This window comes from Ricinus communis, chromosome 10, assembly GCF_019578655.1.
Source record: "Ricinus communis isolate WT05 ecotype wild-type chromosome 10, ASM1957865v1, whole genome shotgun sequence".
In the NCBI taxonomy this organism is placed as follows: Eukaryota; Viridiplantae; Streptophyta; class Magnoliopsida; order Malpighiales; family Euphorbiaceae; genus Ricinus; species Ricinus communis.
The window spans coordinates 16112529-16134458 of record NC_063265.1 but is presented as its reverse complement, the minus strand read 5'-3'; the positions used below and the strand labels follow the sequence as shown (position 1 = coordinate 16134458).

General features: G+C 33.5%; 3 protein-coding genes across 5 annotated transcripts; 1 reads left to right on the top strand and 2 right to left on the bottom strand.

Annotated features, from left to right (window-relative positions):
- The first annotated feature begins 1206 nt into the window (after positions 1-1206).
- On the top strand, positions 1207-14827 carry LOC8273734. 3 transcript variants are annotated; one of them, XM_015727987.3, is made up of 15 exons: positions 1207-1617; positions 1702-1828; positions 1925-1965; positions 2238-2331; positions 5364-6517; positions 7063-7194; positions 7801-7873; positions 8730-8769; positions 8893-8965; positions 11540-11605; positions 12533-12610; positions 12704-12879; positions 13504-13550; positions 13778-13868; positions 14036-14177. In XM_015727987.3, the coding sequence occupies exons 1-14, from the start codon at positions 1436-1438 to the stop codon at positions 13823-13825; spliced, it is 2331 nt and encodes a 776-aa protein (XP_015583473.2). In that variant the 5' UTR covers positions 1207-1435; the 3' UTR covers positions 13826-13868; positions 14036-14177. The 3 variants fall into 3 exon arrangements, with proteins under 3 accessions (XP_015583473.2, XP_015583472.2, XP_015583471.2); XM_015727986.3 differs by lacking the exon at positions 13778-13868 and adding an exon at positions 14386-14827 and having other exon boundaries at positions 1219-1617; positions 7117-7194; positions 14036-14288; XM_015727985.3 differs by lacking the exon at positions 13778-13868 and adding an exon at positions 14386-14827 and having other exon boundaries at positions 1220-1617; positions 14036-14288.
- A 397-nt stretch (positions 14828-15224) lies between these two features.
- On the bottom strand, positions 15225-17247 carry LOC125368624 (cyclin-dependent kinase F-4-like). Its single transcript, XM_048369683.1, has 2 exons — positions 17150-17247; positions 15225-16535 (listed from the first exon to the last, which is right to left on the bottom strand). The coding sequence occupies exon 2, from the start codon at positions 16514-16516 to the stop codon at positions 15515-15517; it is 1002 nt and encodes a 333-aa protein (XP_048225640.1). The 5' UTR covers positions 16517-16535; positions 17150-17247; the 3' UTR covers positions 15225-15514.
- Positions 17248-19355: 2108 nt separating this feature from the next.
- LOC8267152 (cyclin-dependent kinase F-4) lies at positions 19356-20396 on the bottom strand. Its single transcript, XM_002528691.1, has one exon. The coding sequence runs from the start codon at positions 20394-20396 to the stop codon at positions 19356-19358; it is 1041 nt and encodes a 346-aa protein (XP_002528737.1).
- Positions 20397-21930: the final 1534 nt, after the last annotated feature.

Below are 21930 nucleotides of genomic sequence, written 5' to 3'. Positions count from 1 at the left end.
GTCGGCCCCTTGATAGGCAAAGTGCTCCCACGTGTTTATTTAGTAATTACAAATTATTCTATTTTAAGAATGGTTCTTTGGTACACCTGAATTATAAATAAATTTAATGTTTTTAATTATTAGTTTCATCATTTTTAATTTTCACTATTATATGAGATATTTGATAACATATTAAAATTATTGTCTAATTTAAATCGGCCGCCCAGTACATAATTTAACTTTTTTCTTTCAATTTTTATTAGTTTTTCTAAATATTGTATTTTCTTCAAATTAAAATAATTAATTAAAGTAAAAAAGAAAAACTTGCTAGCTTATATAAGGCAAGTTAAAATATTTTATTAATAAGAAATATATGCATTTAAGAAATGTATTTTACCAAAAAAATACATTTTAATTTATCTAAGGATATTATAAAGAGACTTTCTTAAACTTAATTTAATTTGTTTTGAAAAAGTTGGTTTGCTTTTTTCTTAGATTTGCTTACGTTCAGCTTTGTTATTAAATAAATTAATTATTAAAATATTATAATTAGATATTTTACTTTATATTTAGTTAAGTTTGTGTCATCTTGCTTTATTTCATGTTATATAATGATAATATTTTAAGTTTTCAACTGTATGCTTATTCATCTTTTATTGTTTTACTAAAAAACATATCAATATTAAACATAATCTAGATAAATTTAGTAGAAATCAAATATAAACCTAGCAAAAGCAATAGAAAAACTCAATAAAAACCAATCAGAAATTCAAAAATAGCCAATTAACATAATTTTATAATTATTTAGAGAGATAACAAATTTTTAAAAGCTCAATGTAGACTATATATTTTTATAATTATCATATGTTTTTTATAATCTTATACAAATTTATATTTATTTTATTTTAAAAGAAATTTTGCATGCCAATCATGTTGATGCTGGATGAATCCATCACCAAAAAGATGGTCAGAACTATTTTAGCTGTGTATTTTTCAACCTTCAATTTTTATTTTATATTACTTTTTAATTTTAAAATTAATTTTTAAAAAAGAAAATGAATTAATAATTTTTCAAAAGATTTGAGAAAAATAATTTACAAAAAGACTAAATAATTAATATAGTAAATAAAAGAGTTCCAGATATACTTTTTGAACAAATAATATCAATTTCAAACACGCCCTTTACCGTAACCAAATTGAGAATCAGGGGAATAAGCTCGTCCAGGGACTAAAAGCAAAATTTTTTACTCTTTTGCTTTGGTCTGTGAGCAGCTTCCCGTTCAAACTAATACGCCATCGTTGCATTGGTACTGCGGGTCAAAATGGCTCCAGACAAGACAACTCTAGTCAATTAAAGGGAGTGTTTTTGTTTTTAAAACTGTAACCAACAGGTCTGGCGTTCGAACCCGGGGTCTTGAACTGAAAAGAAAGAAGAAAAGTTCAAAAATCACAAAAAATGGTGAAAGAAGCAGAAGAATCATTAGAACGCAATAATGATACAGAAATTAGGGTTTCGCTGTTTGATAATTCAATTGATAATTACCTCAATGCAATCGACAAAATTTCTAAGCTATGTGGAGAGACGGTGACTGATTCTCCTGAAATTCAACAATTATCTTCCTCAATAACTTTCTTAAGGTCACTACTTACTTCAGTTTCACTCTTTCTTGTTGTTTTTCTCTATCCGTGTTTATATTCTTATGAATTTTGAATTGTAATCAGAGAATGGAAGTATTATTATTGTGAACCTAAAACAATTAGGTTCTCTTGTGAATTGGAAAGTTGTCAAGAGAAAGGTTTTCTTGGTGAAGTAAATTTACCTCAGTTTTCATCAGTAGCTGTTCCAAGGGTATGTACTTGAAGGAAAGAGTTATCTTTTGTTTGATTTTACTTCCTCTATTATGCAATGTAGATATCATTTGCTTTTGGTTTGGTTTTGTTGCAGAAAGAGAAACTATATGGGGGTAGTGCATCGTCAGAATCTAGGTATCAACTTTCTGACCTTTTCTTTAAATGGTTCTCTCTCTAATCAGGCCAAATTTGAAAACTGAATTGCATTTTGACAAATGAAAAGTGTTTTCTGCATTGTTTTTCCCATTTATTTGATGCTTTTCTTATTTGTAAAGACTTTCCAGGATTGATTGTACGTAAATATATCTCATTTCAATCCTGCAGCTTTTTGATAAGTTCACAACTACTGTATAGTCAACCTTTCGTGTGATCTAGTTCAAGCTTCTCCTTTTTCCTTTTTATTGCAGTAATGACTTTATTATGCATGTTGGAGGGTCTGTTTGGGCATTGGATTGGTGTCCTAGGACTCATGAAAGGCCTGCTGACCATATCAAATGCGAGGTATTTCCTCTCTCCGCTCCCTTTACTTGATGCACCACTTTTTCCCTCCTTTTTCAGCGAATATGGTGAGCTGTGATTGCTGGGTAGCTTATGGGAAGCTAATTGGCTTTATCTCTTGTATTGAGATTTATGACATACCGAAGAGTACTTTGGAATGCTTTACTTTTGTGGTTGCCAGTGCCACCACAATTTGCAGCTGTGTAGTTCCTTAAATATCACTTAAAATTACTGCTTATGCATGACTGGGAATAGAAGATATTAGGGAGTTTGTGTAACATATGCCACAACTATAGGTAATAGAGTTAGTCATGATAATACAAACATTTCAGGAGAGATGTTACGAGAGTTTTTATTTATTTAGTCTTTGAACATCTTACTTCAGGGTAGCACTATTCTATGGAAAGATGAATTGGTTATCCTTCACAAGCCAAGTCCAGATATAAGTTAAATAAAATCCAAGGGATGTGAGCATTCTAGTAATATATTGTGAAAAGAAAAGGTACAAAAGAGAGAGGAGGGGTGAAAATGGAAGATGATCCATTCCATTCATTTTTGAGAGAGAAAAAAATGAAAAAGAAAAGAAATGAGTTCAGAGTGAGGAAACTTGAGTTTTTGAATCAGCCATACTTCCATCTCGTTTTGTGGTTCATCCTTGGTGCTGGTGTGCTATGAATTGCCTTCCCCAACCTTCTTTGACTCGCCAACTGCCCCTTGTCTCTATAGAACATGAAATTTAAAGGAATAAGGAGACAGATCTTGACTTTGGAGAACCGGAATTTGGTGTTCCATTTAGCTGAGCTAGCACCGATATCCAATTGGGGCTTCTGTATTGGGGTCAACGAAGCTTCTCTTGCGTTGCTACCCTCGGCAGCATCCACCATTAGCTGTATGCAAAAAATGAAACCCTGATATCCATATTAATCTATAGATGCTTGAACAATGAACAATAATTTTTGTAACCATGTGCGGTTTCATTCAAGTTTTTCATTGCTTTTTTATTGCTTAATTAATTCACGGGCAAGCTAATTCTGGTTCTAAATTCTTCCTAAATGCAAATTTGCATTTGTTGTTGTTAGGTGTTAAATTAGTTTGCAATAATTTACATGCTTTTCCAAGTGTTGGGAATTGTATTAGTCTTTAAAGTTTATCAATAGTCATTCATATTAATTGAAATTAATATAACAGATGTTGATTTATCAGATGAATGAGGAGGTGAATAAACTCATTTGTAATGCATTCAGTTCTTTATATAAGCTTAGCTTCTAAAGGGTTCCACCTCTAGAAAATTATAGGACATTTGCATAAGAAGGTGTTTATGGTTTGATTAACGGCTATTTATGGATAGGTTCTCTCTATTTGTTGGTAATTTTGAGCTTATCCCTATGTATCCTTGATGAAACTAGGTATTTAATTGATTTAGGCTTGGTATGTTTATATTATAGGCTGGAATTAACATGAATTGTTTTCTTATATACAATTGGAATTCTAGAAGACATTTTATGGAATTATTAGCTTTTTATTCGTCTGAGAAGGTATAGACTTGAGAATTTTGCTTATTTTGGTGGAATGGTATAATTTGGTTGTCGAATAGGATTTTGATAGATATTAGAATGTCAATTTTGATGGTTATAGTTCTTAAGAACATTAACAGTGCAAACATTTTTATGAATGAAATAGGAATATCTCAAAGTAAATTAAACATATTTAGTTTGTACGATGTTCAATGGATGGATGTTTAAGGTGAGTACAAGTTTAATAAAAGTATATAAATAGTAACCTTTTTTTATTTCTAAGTGATAGACTGAAAATCTTATTAGGAGTCCGAGTTGGGAAACTTACTTTCAACGTTATTGTTAGTTTTGGAATCCTAAAAGAACTGCATTTTGTTGATATTTAGAGGGGTAAATGCCCAATTTTTAGAGGAAGTTCTACCTAATTCTAGCAAATTTTATAATTTTATAGAATGTTAACCATAATTGGCTAGGACCATATATCAAAATCTTGAATTTTGATAAGCTTAGGGTTGATGTTTGTTTTTGAGTTAAACATTAACTAGGAAGAATTGTGTTAGTTCTAATCCCCAAATCGACTGGGATGCATATTGAAAGCTCATAGAATTCTTAAAAAGGCTTAAGGAGAATGCTAACTTGATATTCAATGAGGGCACCTGCAAAAGGAAAACGAGAGGCGATCGAGAGGATGCCATATTCCAGCAATCCGATTCTGATGCTTAATTTAGGCTATCATAGAGAAAATAATATCTTTAATCAAAAGTTAGAGCATGTAGAAGAGTCTAAATTTTTATTTAGTAGGGTTTTGTATGATGGGTTTAGTAAAATTCCAAGGTTGCCATTAGCTATAATGGGCTTGGGCCTTATAAATATGGTCTCCATCAATAATCTAGGTTGATTCTTATAATCCTAGTTGTCCCACTTATAGCATAAACCGAGTTTCAACCTTTTTTGGCTTGCTGAGCTCTGACCTCTTTGACTTGCTGAGATCAAACCTCTTTGACTTGCTGAGGTACTACTCCTAATCTTGGTGATTTTACTTATCCTCTATCACATACGAGCTTGGTATGAAACTTGAGCTAACCTTGAGTGAAACCAAATAGGCTATTAAATAAAATATTATTTGGCTGTCTGAGTTTCTTTCTCATAGTATAAATGTAGGATGTAATCACGTTATAATTCATATTGGTGATTGATTCTTGGTGCATGTTGATATTTTTTGAATGTATAACCAATCTGTTAAGATTTTGTTTAATATTTAGTGAAAATGAATTCATGCCTATTAACATCAGAAGAACAATGAGATTCAGTAGTGCATATACAATTTGAATTGAGTAAAGTTCCTGAAGTTATGTAAATAAACTCATCTAAATGTTAGTTTACGAGGTAGATTTTTATAGACATGTGTGGTTAGTTATAGTCCTGTACCAGACATTTTATTAGGATGAGGTGTGATGGTTTACCTAGTATTGAATGCTATTATCTTATGTTCATGCCTTAAAGTATTCTTTTCTTTTCTAGTTTGTTGCTGTTGCTGCTCATCCTCCTGACTCTTACTATCACAAGATAGGCGCTTCACTTACTGGCAGAGGTATAGTTCAGATATGGTGTATTCTAAATGTCAGTGGCAATGATGAAGAGACACCACTACCACTAAAAAAGTCAAAACAGGGAACTCAAAATGAGGATGCTTGCAATGGCGAATCAGCTCTGGTAAAGCGGCCCAAAGGACGACCTAGAAAGAAGCAACTAGATGAATCTTCGAATGATGAGGCCACAAAGCAGAACTGCACTCAATTCAAGAGGCCAAGAGGTAGACCCAGAAAGAAGCAAATAGAAGAAGCTCTTAATGCTGAAGCCACGAACGAGAGTTTAACTAAACTTAAGAAGACAAGAGGACGACCTAGAAAGAAGGCAAGCGATGATCTTGATAATATATTTTGCAACAACCAATATGTTCAAGCCCTTGCTGTTGAATACCCAGAAGATTCATCTCAAGTGCTTGCTATAGAAGGGATTTCTGAGAATACCCAAAGACAGATCATTGGGAAAAACAAGGGAAAGAAACGAAAAAGTTGTACCGAAGCTTTGTCTGCAAGTTGTTCAACTGCTCAAACTACTGGGCGATGTAGAAGATTGGAAAGTAAGGCAACCCTTGCTGTTCAATACCTAGAAGACTCATCGCAATTGCTTGCTGTAGAAGGGGTTTCTGATAATACCCAAAAGCAGACCATACAGAAACACAAGGGGAAAAAACGAAAGGATTCTCCAAAAGCAGTCTCTGCATGTAATTCAACTGCTGAAGCTGCTGGGAAAATTGGAAGATGGAAAAGTAAGGCAAGGGCAGATGGTAAAGGTGCTGGTGTTCCATGTCCACCAGTATTGACTCAAAATGAAGATGATCAGTCCTTCACTGAGGACTACCAAATACTGGAGAACAGTGTACAGGATCCTGCTGTGCTTAATTGTGGTTTAGATAATGTTTCTGGAGAAATCAACACTGGTTTTTGTTCTATCCCAAAGGATGTTGCTTTGCCAAGAGTTGTCTTATGCATAGCTCATGATGCAAAAGTTGTATGGGATGTAAAATGGCAGCCGTGTTATGGATCCGACTCCAAGTGCCAGCATCGGATGGGTTATCTTGCCGTCTTGCTAGGAAATGGATTCCTTGAAGTGTAAGTAGTATATATAAATTATGCTTTTAACTGTTGACGTTTTCTTCGTTACAGTTCTTTTTTTTTTTTTTCCCTACTTTTATGAGGTGATAGTACCTGCCTGTTTGGGTGGGGGGTGGACTGCTGATTTCGGTATCTTTATTAAGGAATAGGCATAATGCAAAATTACGTATATCTTGATTTGCAAGTTGCAACTTCTATGCGTTCAATTTATGCAATTTAGCAAGTTTTATAAAACTAGGAAAATGTATTAGAGATGTATGTCAATGTTGCAATATCGGGAATGAAATAAATGATTGCTAAATATGTGATGCACAGGGGTTGTAGAAGTGACCTATAGAAAATGTAATAAGAGGTCAAAATGGCAAAGTTCATACAACTACATGTGGTCAATAGCCAATGTTATTATTATTATTTTTTATTTTCCCATAACAGTGAGCCTTTATTTTTTGGTATGCCAATCTCTAGTTGTTGGTTTCCATGTTATGAGTCAAAAGCAATAGTTTTATTTGTTAGTATCTCATGAGTCCCATTCTTATGTGCAGATGGGATGTTCCTCTTCCTCATGTAACAAAAGTTATTTATTCTTCTTCTAATAGAGAAGGTACTGATCCTCGATATGTCAAATTGAAGCCAGTATTTAGAGGTTCAATTGCTAAGCGTGGGGAAATACAGAGGTAAATTACTTGCATTTTTAGGTAATTTACTTGTCTATCTTCTATATCCTTGATATTTATGTGAAATTTAATTGGGATTGCGGTAAAGATTTTCCTAGATCCAGTAAAATAGACCAAAACCTTTAATTTCTCACGTGTTAGCCTGTAACAATAGTAGAAGCATGAAGTATTTATACTAGGAAGCTAAGATACTATAGTTTGTGTTATAGTGTCCACTCCAACTAGAATCTTTTAATGGAAATTGGAGAACTTTAAGATTCCATGTAGTAGATCTGAAAAATTCCTCTAATAGAAATGGTGCAGAAAGATAATTTACCTCCTCGAGGAGTACAAACAAAGGATAGACAAAATGGAAGGACTTCACTGCAATTTTCCATCCTTTCCCCTGTATGTTAGATATGGGCTTTGGGGGGTTCTGCATTTAAGTGGAATTGCACAATTGAATAGAACGATCCATGATGATCTTTTATCACATGGGAATATCAAATTCATCTACCAAAAAATTGTTGTCTTTTTGTGAGCTATAAAACAATGGCTTTACTGACCATAATGTGACCATGTTTTATTTGATTTGTTATAATTCCTCTTATGCAATTCTCTGTGCAGCATTCCTTTGACAGTGGAGTGGTCAACTTCATACCCTCATGATTACTTACTTGCTGGATGCCATGATGGCACGGTAATCTATTAATCATCTGAGTTTCCTTGTCAGCGTTAATATATCATCTTCATCTGCTTCACAGTAACTAGAAGAGTGTCGCTATTATAATTTTGCATAGTTCAGAAGATACATAGATCTATAGGCATATATACACACAGACACACAAGGGTAATATGCTTAATGTGCTCATTACGAGTAGCTATTCAATTCTAAAAACTGTCACATTCTGTGTACAAATATATGTTCATTGGATCTTGTTGGTTGACTCAGTTCAATATCCATTTTTAAGCAATACCATCTTGCTTTTCACCGTGTCTTAGTATGGATTGCATCAGAAGCCAAAATACTCCTAATGATGAGCATTAAGCCCAAAAGTATTTTCAAGTTTGGTTTGAGATGAGGATTTGACATGGTAGAAGTTTAGGATGATAAGGATTTACCTTAATGTGCAATGGAATATACAAATACTGAATTTTCAGGTTTTCAGAGTTTCATCTTCATATGAATGAAAGCTCATATGTTCTTTGCAATATACTGGGAAAAGCATGAAGAAGGAGATTGTGACTCAGAGAGAATACCAAGCATGAGAACAAAACTCTAAAATACAACCTTTAGAACTAGAAAATGAATGAATCCTTAGCTAGAAATCACAACACTGGAACAATATAAAGTAGCTATAAAGATCAAAATAGTCGATAATGGAAAATTCAAAGTCTTATTAAATAGAAGATTCAAGTAACTTCATGACTACCAGAGACTTGTCTTTTACCAAACCATCTCACTTTGTTTTTAAAATTGAGAATACTTAACCCCTAGCATAATGCTTCCGAAAAGGATGTTCTTTTCTAACCATGGCCATTTCATCGAATTCCAGGTTGCTCTATGGAAGTTCTCTGCGAGTGGCTTATCTGGAGGTAACGAGCTGAGTATTCTAAATATCATCTGTGCTTATACACTCTAGATATGGTTTATGTAGAGTCTCATACTTTAGGCATAAAGTATGCTGATTATTTCATCTTTACATTTCTACTCTTCAGATACAAGGCCTTTGCTGTGCTTCAGTGCAGATACAGTTGCTATTAGAGCAGTTGCATGGGCACCAGCTGGAAGGTCAGTGATTTGAAATACTAACCATAACATTTTATTTATTTATTCTAGTGCAAATTAGTGATGTTGGTGATTAGATTTGATAATTTGCAAAACTGCCATAGGTTTGTGTGACCTGTCCTGCCTAAAAGGTAATTTGTAAGCGTTGGGGTTGAGATACATAATCTTTTGTTTCACTATCCTTTCCTTGAAATCAAATATCTCCAGAAAGGGGGATTCTGGAGGTGGGGTGGGGTTGGGGGGTTGTAAGAGTTTACTTTTATTTTCCAAATGCCACTCCTGTATCTTTATGACTAAAGTTTAGGTCATTTTAAAATTTATAGGCAGCAATTCATAAGGAGAATAAATTTCTAATAGTACTAAACTTATGTGTTTCTTATATTGGATGTTGCATTAGACTCCTAACTCCTAAGCGATGAGAAAACATAACACAGGAAACATCTGAATTATCAGAACCAGAAATTATATCATACTGATCTCTGGATTTCTTTGACCTCAATGGTATTAAGGATGGAATAATATGAGAGAGAATTGATTGTTGGTCAAGTATCAATCTTTGACAAATTAGCATCTTTAAATTCCATCCTTCTGCTTTTTTTTTTTTTTATACAATTTTACTTATTTGCACAAAAAGAAAAAGAAGAAGCTTAAGCGGTCTCATCAACCTGCGCAATTATTTTCCTCATGACTAATTAACATGGTACTGTATCCTGCAGCCTTCTCTTTTGACTTTCCTTGATTCTTTCTTTTATGATAATACCTGCATCCACATTACAGTTACAAGAATTTCTAATGAGTAATTATTTAAGTTTTAAAGATCAAGCATATTATTAACTTCTCGTTTAATATAAGGGGTAATTATTATTTCCCTCATGAGGTTTTCTATATTACACTACTGAGTCCTCATTTTCTAATATTATACTGAACTCATCGTGTAGTCTATAATAATAAATTAATTCCCTCCATTATTTTTCAGTTAATTTAAAATGAAAGGAAAATTATGTTCTTCAATTCCCTAAAATAAATTATAAAGGGGTTATTACTATTTCCCCAATGAGGTTTTCCATATTAGACTATTTTGTCCTTATTTTTCAATATACTAAATTCCCATGTAACTTGTAATAGATTTTTCATTATTCGGCCTGATGTGGTAAAAGAATTTTCTAAAATTTAATATTTATATTGTAAACTGTAATGTCAATTCTTCAAATTTAATAACTATAGTGAAACATTTTTCATAATACTTAACTAATTATATTATAACCAGTAAATTTTATAAGTAAAATCTTAAATATACAAAAAAGTAAACCATTATAAATAAATAATTATTATTTTAATATTTTTGGAAGTTTAAATTTCTAAAGTAATTACTAAAATTATTATATATTTAAAATTATAATTGCACTTATTTTTAGTACTGGCTTATTTTGGTATTCTGTTTGGGTTTATAGATTATTTGAAGTAGAATTGTATGTTCAAACACATGTGACTTTAGCAACTATATTAAAAATTTATACTTTCAAACATATTAATATAATTATTACTTACGTTATTTTAGTTATTTCTATATATTTACGTAATTCAATTAAATTATAAAATGTAGTGAAGATAATATATTTAATTAAGTATCTTATTGAAAAATATTCACTATACTTGTGAAAATTTGAACAATTTACCTTATACACTGAAGATATAAATGTTAAAATATTTATATATCATCTGGGGTGAAAGTAATAGAAGGTTAACTCCAAAAGATACAGAATGTCAAGTCAAGTACAAATGGGGGAATTGATATATTATTACAAAGTACATGGATATTTAGTATAATAATGTAATATGGAAAACTAGGAGCAAATAGTAATGATCCCTTTATTTTTTTTTTGTCAATTAGAGGGTATTTTTTCCTCGTTTTACTTAATACCTAAGTAACTGTAAAGGGGTTAACTAGTATAGTATTACAAACTAGAAGGGGAATCAATATAATGTTTAAAAATGAGGAACTGACTAGTGCAATATGCAGGGGCGGAACTAGGTGGTCCTTTGAGGGGGCCATGGTCCCTCCCAAAAACTTTTTAACTACAAATTTACCTATAAAGTTTTTGATTATTGTCGAGAAAGTACTTATTAGCTACTCCAGAAATTTTATATTTATAGTTTGCACCCCCCCCATTATTTAATTAAATTTCAGTCATATTCTTTTAGTTATTTAATTTGAATTTTCATATATTGCTGAATTTTATTTTATTCATTAATATTATTATTTCATTCATATCCTCTTTAATATTTTTTTTACTCCATATATTCTTAAAAATAATTCTTTTATTCCCCCCTAAATTAATTTCTGGTTCTGCCCCTGGTAATTTGGCAAAACTTAGGAGGGAGTAACTACCCCTTATCATAATTTTCAACAATGCATCCTAATGAAATGTAAAATCTAACTTTGTCCCATACAAAGTACTTATGCGATGTAGTTGAGTTTTCCAATCCAATAGCTTCTTTCTTAAGAAATATGTCATGCTACATAGAAAGGTCACAAACAATGCAGCTTTGGCTAAAGTAATTTTTGAAAGTTTGCAGTGATCAAGAGAGTGACAATGTTATAGTTACTGGTGGACATGGAGGCCTGAAGTTTTGGGACATACGGTAAGATATTCTGTTTGTTGCTTTAGATTCTTAATTAGGGGCTTTTTGATGGTGTGGTTCCCAGTTTCTTTCGTTTAATTTAGAAATATATAAGTGTTCTTGTTTCTCACCTTACTTGGATGGATTTTTCAGCATGTGGTTGTATAGGACTTGAGTGAACTTTTATAGGAGTGTTAATGTAACTTGTCTATCGTGTTTGGGCTGTAGTAGACATATGGTCCGTGCATGCTCACTGAATAAGAAATTTCATCGAGTAGGGTCCTTTTATGACATCCAAAGCAGAGACGTAACCTGTTTCTGATTTCCTAAACATGTTTACCTTTTTGGTACTTTCAACTACATTTCCATGACATTGTATGATATGTGTTGCTTATAAAGTGCTGAGGCTCCCAAAGAAGTGAAAACAAATTATATAGATGTGCATAAATCTCACAAGTATATTTTTTATTCCTTCATGGCTGAGTTGTTACTGCTATAATCTATAATACTAGAACAAAGTATGAGTGATAAATTTTCATGGATGCTATATCCATCTGATTTGTGAACATAAGTGTTGGTCCCTTTATGTGCCTTTATTAGCCTCATGCATTTTCTGGTATCTTTGGATAGAGCAGTATAGCCATACAGTTTAAACCATGTATTTGCATCCTATTGTATAGGACTATTTTTTTTGGTTCCATCTGGACGCTCAATATTAAGTGTTGAGGAAGCATAAAAGGCCAGCAGGATTGAGTTTCCTATATGAGTTTCTGATTTTCTTTTTTCTGTTGTCTGTATTGTTTAGTTTGTATTCATGATATAAAACAATATTAACTCGGTACAGCTGTGCAAAGCTTACAGAGTCCAGGCTATGGGCATTCATATTAAAATTTAATGGTACAGATTTATTACCTACCATATTAAAGATATTAATTTTGGCTTTTTCAGTGATCCGTTTCGACCTTTGTGGGACCTCCATCCAGCACCAAAATTCATTTATAGTCTAGATTGGCTTCCAGATCCAAGGTACTTAATCAATCCTTTTGCCGGATAGAACACTGATTGGAGGTTTTGTTTGACAATACTTTTTCTTAAAATCGAAACTTCACATCTTTTTAGATGTATTATCCTCTCCTTTGATGATGGAACATTGAGACTCCTTAGCTTGGTGAAGGCGGCATATGACGCCCATGTTAATGGACAACCATCTGTTGGGCCTAAACAACAAGGAATCCAAAATATTTTTAATTTTTCATCCTTTGCTATCTGGAGTGTTCAAGTGTCAAGAAAAACAGGTAAATCCCATTTGCTTCTAATCCATATAGTCATACTATTAAGTGATGGAATTTTTTATTTGTTTATTTAAAGAGAGAGGGGTGGGAGTTTGATTTGAGAGTACGAATAGTTATACCTTCTTTTGAACATATGGCATGAGCAGTCCTATTTAAGCTGGCATTGGCTATCATTTACCTTTTAGTATGAAAAGTATTGGGCTCCTTTTTTATTTCACGTTTTGGTTTAATCATCCGTCGCTGAAAAATGTCTGTTGCATATGCATGCTTAACGACAGAAATAGGTTTTGCATCCTAGGTTCGATTTGCTTCAGAATTGTATGCTTGTGTCTATAAATGCTTCCGTCAAATCTTTGGCTTGGTCACTATTTATTTTCTTTATTTTAATATACTAAATGGGCCAAACCAGAATATTGTGAACTATTATTTGTATGCAGCATCTTGTACCTTCTCGCATTTTGGCATGCTGCCAAGAAAAGTCTTCTGTGGAAAATGGTTGTGGATGGATAGATTTACAAATTGTTTCCTTCTCAAAATAATGGCAGCTGGTTGATCGAAATTGCTTTTACTTTTCTTTTTGTGCTTTTATTTGTCAAAATCTGATAAATTATTTTTGAATTTTAATAGGCTTGGCTGCGTATAGCAGTGCTGATGGTACTGTTTGCCGCTTCCAGGTTAGTTGATTACTCTTCTAGTATAATATGTTATACTCCTGAAACATATGACATGATTTCATTGATCAGTCCACAGAAGGACCAATTCCTCTGATTCAAATTGTGAGGTGGACCCGTATTATGATGTATTGTGGAAAAATTGTAGAAATAGTAGACTTCCAAATGCTTGGAATTCTCTATTCTTTTTCTTCATTGTAAATTTTCTCTTAATTTGTTGTTTCGTATAGGAAAATTACAGTTCTGAGGTCCCTCTACAAAAACTTTCTATCTTTTAGCATCTTTTTTACGTTGTGGCTAGACAGGATTTGGCCCCAAGAGGTATCTTTTAAAGGGATCCTTGTCTTAATTAGGTTGAGCAGAATAATTTTTATATTTCATCCAGCTTTTCTTTTTTATATATAAATATAGTCTGGAAATGTGGTGCATAAGATATCCAAGTTGCATCAGAGAATTGCAATAACTTATCGTGTTCTATCTGTAATCAGCTCACAACAAAAGCTGTAGAGAAAAGCCCATCCAGGCATCGAACTCCACATTTTATGGTTGGGTCCCTGAGTAAAGATGAGGCAGCCATTACCGTTAACATTCCATTACCAGATACCCCTTTAACTTTGAAAAAGCCAGTTAACACTGTTGGGGACAATCCAAGATCTATGCGGAGTTTATTAGAGTCGAATCAGACAAAAAGAGCTAATATTAACAAGGCAAATGCACTGGCTGCAGATAATCAACTATTAGGTATGGTTAAGCAATTCCGTTGCTACATTTATGTTGCTACCCAGCCATAATTTATCTATTTTTCTGAGATCATAATGTTTTTTCAAACTTGTGGCAGCCCTTTGTGATGTCAATGATCCAGGTGTGCAATCTGAATCAGATGAAAGTCTTGCAGCTTTCAGAAGTCGAACTAAATCAAAATCAAAAAGTATCAGCAAGAAAATGACAGGAGAGGACCTAGCATTGGTTTGCATAGATGAAGGACAAAATAACAGACGGCAGAAAGAAATTGTAAAAGCAGAAGTTGCAAATGAAATTGAGGTTATCCCTCCAAAAATAATTGCAATGCATAGAGTTAGATGGAATATAAACAAAGGTAGTGAGAGATGGCTGTGCTCTGGAGGAGCAGCAGGAATTGTGCGGTGTCAAGAAATTATATTGTCTGATACAGATAAACTTTTGGCTAGGAAACGATAATAGGCAACAAGATGTACATTTGATTATGTTGTTGTTACTGTAATTTACATAGATCGTAGTTAGTGTTCATGAGCTTTCTTACATATGCTGGTTGCTTTGTTCTCTTTGGTCTATTTCATGACCCCGTAGACAGATTTCTCAGTAAATCTAGTTGACTTTTTGATCTAAGACGTAATATATATCCTCTTGGGTACAAGAATTTAGATAACTGCACCCAGTCTAAGAAAGGGAAAATGAAAAAGAAAAAGAGTTATTTGTCAGTTTGAGAGTGTTTGTTAGATGTGAAAGTAATTAAATGAATACTTGATTGAAGTTCAAAAGATTAATGAAATTGAATCGCCCTATCCAAATTCAAAGAGGGTAAAAATTTCCACAAAGATAAATCTATCTACAGTCAATAGACTGCTTCATTACACCCAATTCAACTGAATATCTTAATCATCAATATGCAAGTGAATGGGTGAATGACATCACAAAACTAGAAAATTGTTGCCATGAAGGCATTACACAAGACTCTGTTACGGAATGTAAAGCAAGTGATGAAGCATGGTGAGAATACAATTCATTCGACTCCATCCCCCGATTTAGCAGTAGGCCTCCAAGAACAAAGTGATGATTTAGTGAGGCTAATTGCAACCACCAAATTCTCTTGATGATGCTTCTGTGTCTACTGCCCGTTGTCATAAACTGATATTCTTGACATTTTCTTTAACTAAGATTTTACAGGTTGGTTAAAAGCAGCATTCTCTTCCTTTACTTATGGCGGTGCTTCATTGTTGCTCAGCCTCAAATTGTAGTTTTTGCTTGCAGTCCCTTTTCTGCTGTCTGCTTACTGCTGCTCTGCTTGCAAAGTTTCTGCATTTCAAGGCACTAGGTGCTTCACAAGGAATAGTTGATGGAATAGAGTAGCAACTATTAAAGAATGAATGTTGAAGTGCTTCTATAGCAGTAGGCCTCTTGCATGGATCCCAAGAACAGAGTGATTTGATAAGACTAAGTGCATCTTTACTTGCTGTTGGTATGAGTTGAGACAGGTCCATACCGCCAAATTCTGGAAATTGATAGCGGATATTCCTTGCAAGATCAATTCCATAAGGCCAAGACATCTTTGTCGGACTGCCAATTATCCTGCATATATTGTACATCTGATCAGCTTCACTTTTACCACGAAAAAGAGGAGTAAAAGTGAATAACTCGGCCATAATAACGCCCAATGACCACATATCAACCTTAGAACCATACAAGCTCGAACGGAGTAGCAGTTCCGGTGCCCGATACCAACGAGTCACGACATAGTCAGTGTAAGGTGGTTTTGAATTGATCTCTCGAGCAAGACCCAAATCACCAATTTTGACCGTGTTATGTCTAACCAATAAGTTCTCTGGCTTTAAGTCGCGGTGAAAGTATCCTTGCTTATGCATGTAAGCAAGACCCTGAAAGATTTGAAAACACCAATTCTTGACTTCAGATTCAGAGGAAATCCGATTTCCACGGGCTTTCATAACTTGGTGGAGATTGCATTCCATGCACTCAAAAACTAAGAACGCTACGTTATTTTCTAGGGCTAGTTCCTTGAGTTGAACAATATTCGGATGATTGGCCATTCTCCTTAACGACTTCACCTCACGCAAGTTAAGACACTCATCCCCCGAAGAATAATTCTTCTTAAGAATCTTGATGGCAACAGTTTCACCAGATAGCCTGTGGATCGCTTTCCAAACACACCCATATGAACCATGACCAAGTTTTTCAATGAATTCGTACTTCTCCATTCTCAGAGTCGTTAAAACCCTGGTAGAAGCAATAAAGCAGATATGTGAAATCTAAGGTAAATTCTTGATACTGCTAAAAATATATCTGTCTAATCTCCGATTAAGTAGTTGAGATAACAAAACATAGACAGGAGGACATAAAAGATCATCGGGTTTTGACTACGGAAGCAGCAAAGAAAAATCTCCAACGATAGAAATATTCTCTCTGTCGACAATCAAAGAAAAAAGAGAAGTGAGAAGTGAAGAGAAAAGAGAGAAGAGAGACTGAGAGGTTGTATTTATAATTATGTTCGGTTTTGGTTTTCCCTATGTCTGTTGGTTTACTTATCATAAATTCAGCCCCTACCACATACGAAGCTGAGTTATTTAGTGAGGTTTAATTACACAAAGCATTGGTAGTTGAGTAACTTCAGGAAACTCTGGTATTTGTTTATGAAGATTTAGTGACACTTTTTAAGAAACGTATAGCCAGAATAGTGTGTTGGGTTACTTCTCTTTTCTTAGTGCAATTTCATATTCTTTTGTTTCTGTAAAGACAGGTTTTACAGATATATGCCCATCAATTTGGATAAAATAAAAATTAATTGGTGATAGTATTTCTAACATTCAATTCTACTGGCGTACGTATCTAACCTTTCAGATTTGGGTAGAGTAGAATGCTGCAAACACAGCTCCTAAACCCATCACATTTCTTTGCAGCAAATCTTCAGGCGGAGAAAAGGGTTTCAAAAATTAGAATTGTGCTGCATGGTGAGTCAAATGTCTCCGTGGGGTATGCCAATGACACAACCGCCTAAGGCCTCTCAATATTTAAGGCCTCCATTTATATAAGTATCATATGCATTAAGGCCTCTAAATTTTCTCACTTTATTTATCGAATCTCTGAACTTTTTTATTATTGTGTTGCATTAAAACAAAAACCCCATTTCTACGGAAATTATAAATAAGACTCTAATTACGGAAATTATAAAATTTCATGTTTAAAGAAAACACTAAAATGTCTAATTATGGCTACAATTAAATCACAAAATAATTGAGAAATCAAAATCTTATTCTTAAAGTATTTTTTTTTTTTGAGTACCATGTCAGACTTTTTTATATAAAAAAAAAATCTTTCCGAAATTACTCAAATTAAAGTATTGCGACCCATCAATTTTTATGAATTAAAATCACATATTACAAAGTTTGATAACCAATATTTTACTGATTGGTTAGCAGTATTTTTATTCTGTAAAGTTTTCATGTGCATTTGATGATAGCATAATGATTTTTCCCATCATTTTTAATTATCAATTGGAATTAATCGCCTGTAGAAAAAGTTTACAAGCAAGACACCTAAAAACAAATGAGATTTTTTTAAAAATTAATTCAATTTAAATTGTACATTACCTGATTTCTGTTAAATGTGGAGTGATTCTTGTTTCATTCAGAGTTCACAATTTGATTATTGTCTCTTTTCTTTTTTTCTTTTTCTTTTTTTTCGATAATTGTATTTTCCGTCCGAACTTTTTTAAAATTAGACATTTGATATTTCAACTTTTTTAATCAAAAAAAAAAAAAAAAGTGATCCCGAAAACCATGTTCCAATTAATGTATGCAGCAGGTTGCTATTCAGTTGCCTTCTTCTGACTGCAGACATTAATAAAATGGATTTGCAAGTGAGAAATATGTGTTATTCGGATATCAAAACGACATAAACTACCAGGCAAAAATATTGCCTTGTTACAATAAACTGTTTTTCTTGAAGTTTTTCGTGTTGGTTAAAAAGCAATATTTTTTTCCTTTCGTTATCATGTTGCTTCATTGTTCCATACTCCCTTTTCTTCTCTGCGGTCTCTGTTTTTCTGCTGTCTGCTTGCTACCGAATAGTTCATCTGCTGCTTCTTCTGTTTACTGCTGCCCTGCTTGCACAGTTTCTGCATTGCTTCTGCTATGGAATTAATCTGCTCATGTTGGTTCTTTAGTTTTGCACTTTCAGTTTTGTTCTTCTCATTATTGTTCTTGTAGTTATTTTGGTTTTCTTGAGGCTAGAGTTGTGCTATAGCTCTCTCTTGTCTTGCTTAGAATAGGGAGGATGTTTCATCAACTTGTTCTCTTTAAACAATTCGGTTATCCAGAAAAGTTAACAAAGAAGAAGATGTACATAATTAATGTGTTGCTAAATGTTTGATATATAATTTGATGATGGTCTTATCTATACATATAATGGATGATTCAAATATTTGATCTCTATTTGTTTTCCTTGTAATTTGATAACTTGCATCAGTTAATTATATGCTAAATCTTGGAGGTCAGGAACTTTTTATCAATCTGATATGGAAAGCCATGTAAAGCACACTAGAAAGTTACTGTTGACAGTGTTGGACAATCCTATTTTGAGCAAAGAAAAAAAGGGGACAAAGATAATAGGATTGGCCTAATATGTTAACCAATTACGGTTTAAATTCATGTTTGTATAAATTTTCTTATAAATTAAAAATGGAGATGGCTTTTCGGAGTCTCATTTTATTTGTCATTATCAATTTTTACAGTCAATTTTTGTCTTAAATAGATCAATGAACCTGCAATCCGACAAAACTGTAAGTCAATATTTTTATTAATATCTCTTAAAAAAATATGTTTATTTTTATTGATAAAAGAAATGAAGAAAGACTTGCATAAGAATAAATCAACCCATAGTCAACAGATTGGCCATTATACTCAGTTTAATTGAATATCCTAATCACCAATATGCAAATTAAAAAACCACTAAGTGAACCACATCAAAAAACCAAAAAAAATAAATTGTTGCCTTATGAAGGCACTAGACAAGACTCTGTTATGGAATCTAAAATCATAATTACCATATAGAATGACCTAACGGCATAAACCCAGGCCCCGCATTCAAGTCGATCTCTATGCCTTGTAGATAATGGCTTGCTAAAGCTTTAAGGAGCTCTTTGTTCTGGCGGATGGAACTTACCGGAGTCCCTCCAATAATTCCAGGTGCTTCATAAGGAATAGTTGGTGGAATAGAGTAGCAACTGTGGAAGAATGGATGTTGAAGTGCTTCTTCAGCAGTAGGCCTCTTGCATGGATCCCAAGAACAGAGTGATTTGATAAGACTCAGTGCATCTTTACTTGCTGTTGGTATGAGTTGAGACAGGTCCATAGCGCCAAATTCTGGAAATTGATAGCGGATATTCCTTGCAAGATCAAGTCCATCAGACCAGCACTCCTTTGTTGGACTGCCAATTACCTTGCAAATCTTAAACATCTGATCAGCTTCACTTGTACCAGGAAAAAGAGGAGTAGAACTGAATAACTCGGCCATAATAACACCCAATGACCACATATCAACCTTAGCACTGTACATGCGCGATTGGAGCAGTACTTCCGGCGCCCGATACCAACGCGTTCCGACACGCTCGGTGTATGGTTCTGAATTGATCTCTCGAGCAAGACCCAAATCACCAATCTTGACTGTGTTACGTCTTACCAACAGGTTCTCTGGCTTCAAATCACGATGAAAATATCCTTGCCTATGCATGTCAGCAAGACCTTGAAAGATTTGGAAACACCAATTCTTGACTTCACGTTCAGAGAAAATCCGATTTCCACGGGCTTCCATAACTTGGTGTAGATTGCATTCCATGCACTCAAAAACTAAGAAGACTACCTTATTTTCTAGGGCTAGTTCCTTGAGTTGAACAATATTCGGATGATTGGCCATTCTCCTTAACGACTTCACCTCACGCAAATTAAGACACTCATCCCACGAAGAATAACTCTTCTTAAGAATCTTGATTGCAACAGTTTCACCAGATACCTTATTGATCGCTTTACAGACACACCCATATGAACCATGGCCAAGGTTTTCAATGAACTCGTACTTTTCCATTCTCAGAATCGTTAAAACCCTCGTAGCAATGAAGCAGGTATAAAATCTAAACTAAATTCTTGATACTGCAAAATAAATATATGTCTAATCGCCGCTTAGATAGTTGAGATAACAAACTTAGACAGGAGGACATACAAAATCATCAGATTTTGAATAGGGCAGCAGCAAAGAAGATCTCCAACGATCGAAAAGCTCTCTCCGTCAACAATCAAAGAAAGAAAAGGAAGAAAAGTGAGAAGTGAAGAGAAAGAGAGACCGAGAGGGTGTATTTGAAATTAGGAAAGTCCTGTTTATGTTTGATGTTCGGTTTCCTATTGGATTGCTCAATCTCGTCTCCTACCGCATGCAAATCCTGAGTTATTTAGTGAGGTTTACTATAATAATTACACGCTGTCTTTGTTTATTTGTATTAATCTTACTCTTTTGCTTAGCAGTATGTTAATTCTATAGCTATAGGTTTCATGTGGTTTTGAGGATAGCAAGAGGACTTCTTTTACCTGCTCCATCCTATGTGTTTCTTTGATGCTGCTTTCCCATTATATTTAATGTAGCAGGTTGCCATTCAGTTGCCTTCTTCTGAGTGTAGACATGAATAAAAATGGAGGTCGCAAAATTTGTTGAGTTGTTTCAGAGAAAGAAAAATGGATTTGAAGGCGAGAAATATGTGTCATTTGGACAACAAAAACAAGAAGCAGTGACTTTGAATACTTTTACTCCATAATTTAAATCACCGCAAAGAAAATATAACTTCATAAAATTAAATATATTGTTTCTCTATTTATGATTATCATCCCCTTTTTTTTTCCATCAACGACTAAATGGTTTTTTCTTTTTTTTATCTAAGGTAATCTCTTATTAATAAATTAAAAAAAATTATTCTCACGATAAAGTCGAGGGTTGTCCGTCGGTAGTTAAGCATAGATTCATCAAGAGCAACCCACACTTACTATTTCAATTGATAAGACTAAGTGTTCCATTCTATGCCAATTAAAATTTCATCTCATAACAAGCATTTCAAAATTTAATCCTCGATACTCTCGGTGCGATGCAATGATAAAAACAAGAAGCGAATTTCAAAACAGAGATAAGAGCGGCTTCTAATAAATTTTAGAATGACAGATGTCTAAGATATGGGAGTAAATGAATGAATCAAATTACATATTAAAATGTGACAATTAACAACTGATAATATATATATATATATATATATATATATATATATATATATGTAAGAGTTAGAACTAATTACATGAGGTGCATTCTAATTGTTTGGCCGAGAAATTCAAGAAACTCCAAAACTAAATATGATAGGTTTAAAAAAACTGTAAGATGTCCGATCTCCTACTATGTTCTTTAATCCATGAATAAGGCAAAACAATGATGCTAATAGAGGCCAAAGCAGAAAATCCATGATATAGCGTAGTTTCAAATCATTACTAATGGTATCATTATTCCCTAAAAAAAATTAAGTCAAATTAATTACAAATAGTACCGGAGGAGAACTCATTTTAGTAGATGTGTGGCTTAAAGATAA

Excerpts from the sequence above, each read along its gene's own strand:
- LOC8267152 (XM_002528691.1), bottom strand. The coding sequence starts at position 20,396 with ATGGAAAAGTACGAGTTCATTGAAAACCTTGGCCATGGTTCATATGGG.
- LOC125368624 (XM_048369683.1), bottom strand. The coding sequence starts at position 16,516 with ATGGAGAAGTACGAATTCATTGAAAAACTTGGTCATGGTTCATATGGG.
- LOC8273734 (XM_015727985.3), top strand. The coding sequence starts at position 1,436 with ATGGTGAAAGAAGCAGAAGAATCATTAGAACGCAATAATGATACAGAA. Across the intron at positions 7,195-7,800 it reads AAGCGTGGGGAAATACAGAG|CATTCCTTTGACAGTGGAGT; the intron begins GTAAATTACTTG and ends TTCTCTGTGCAG. Across the intron at positions 14,289-14,385 it reads TGCAGATAATCAACTATTAG|CCCTTTGTGATGTCAATGAT; the intron begins GTATGGTTAAGC and ends AACTTGTGGCAG.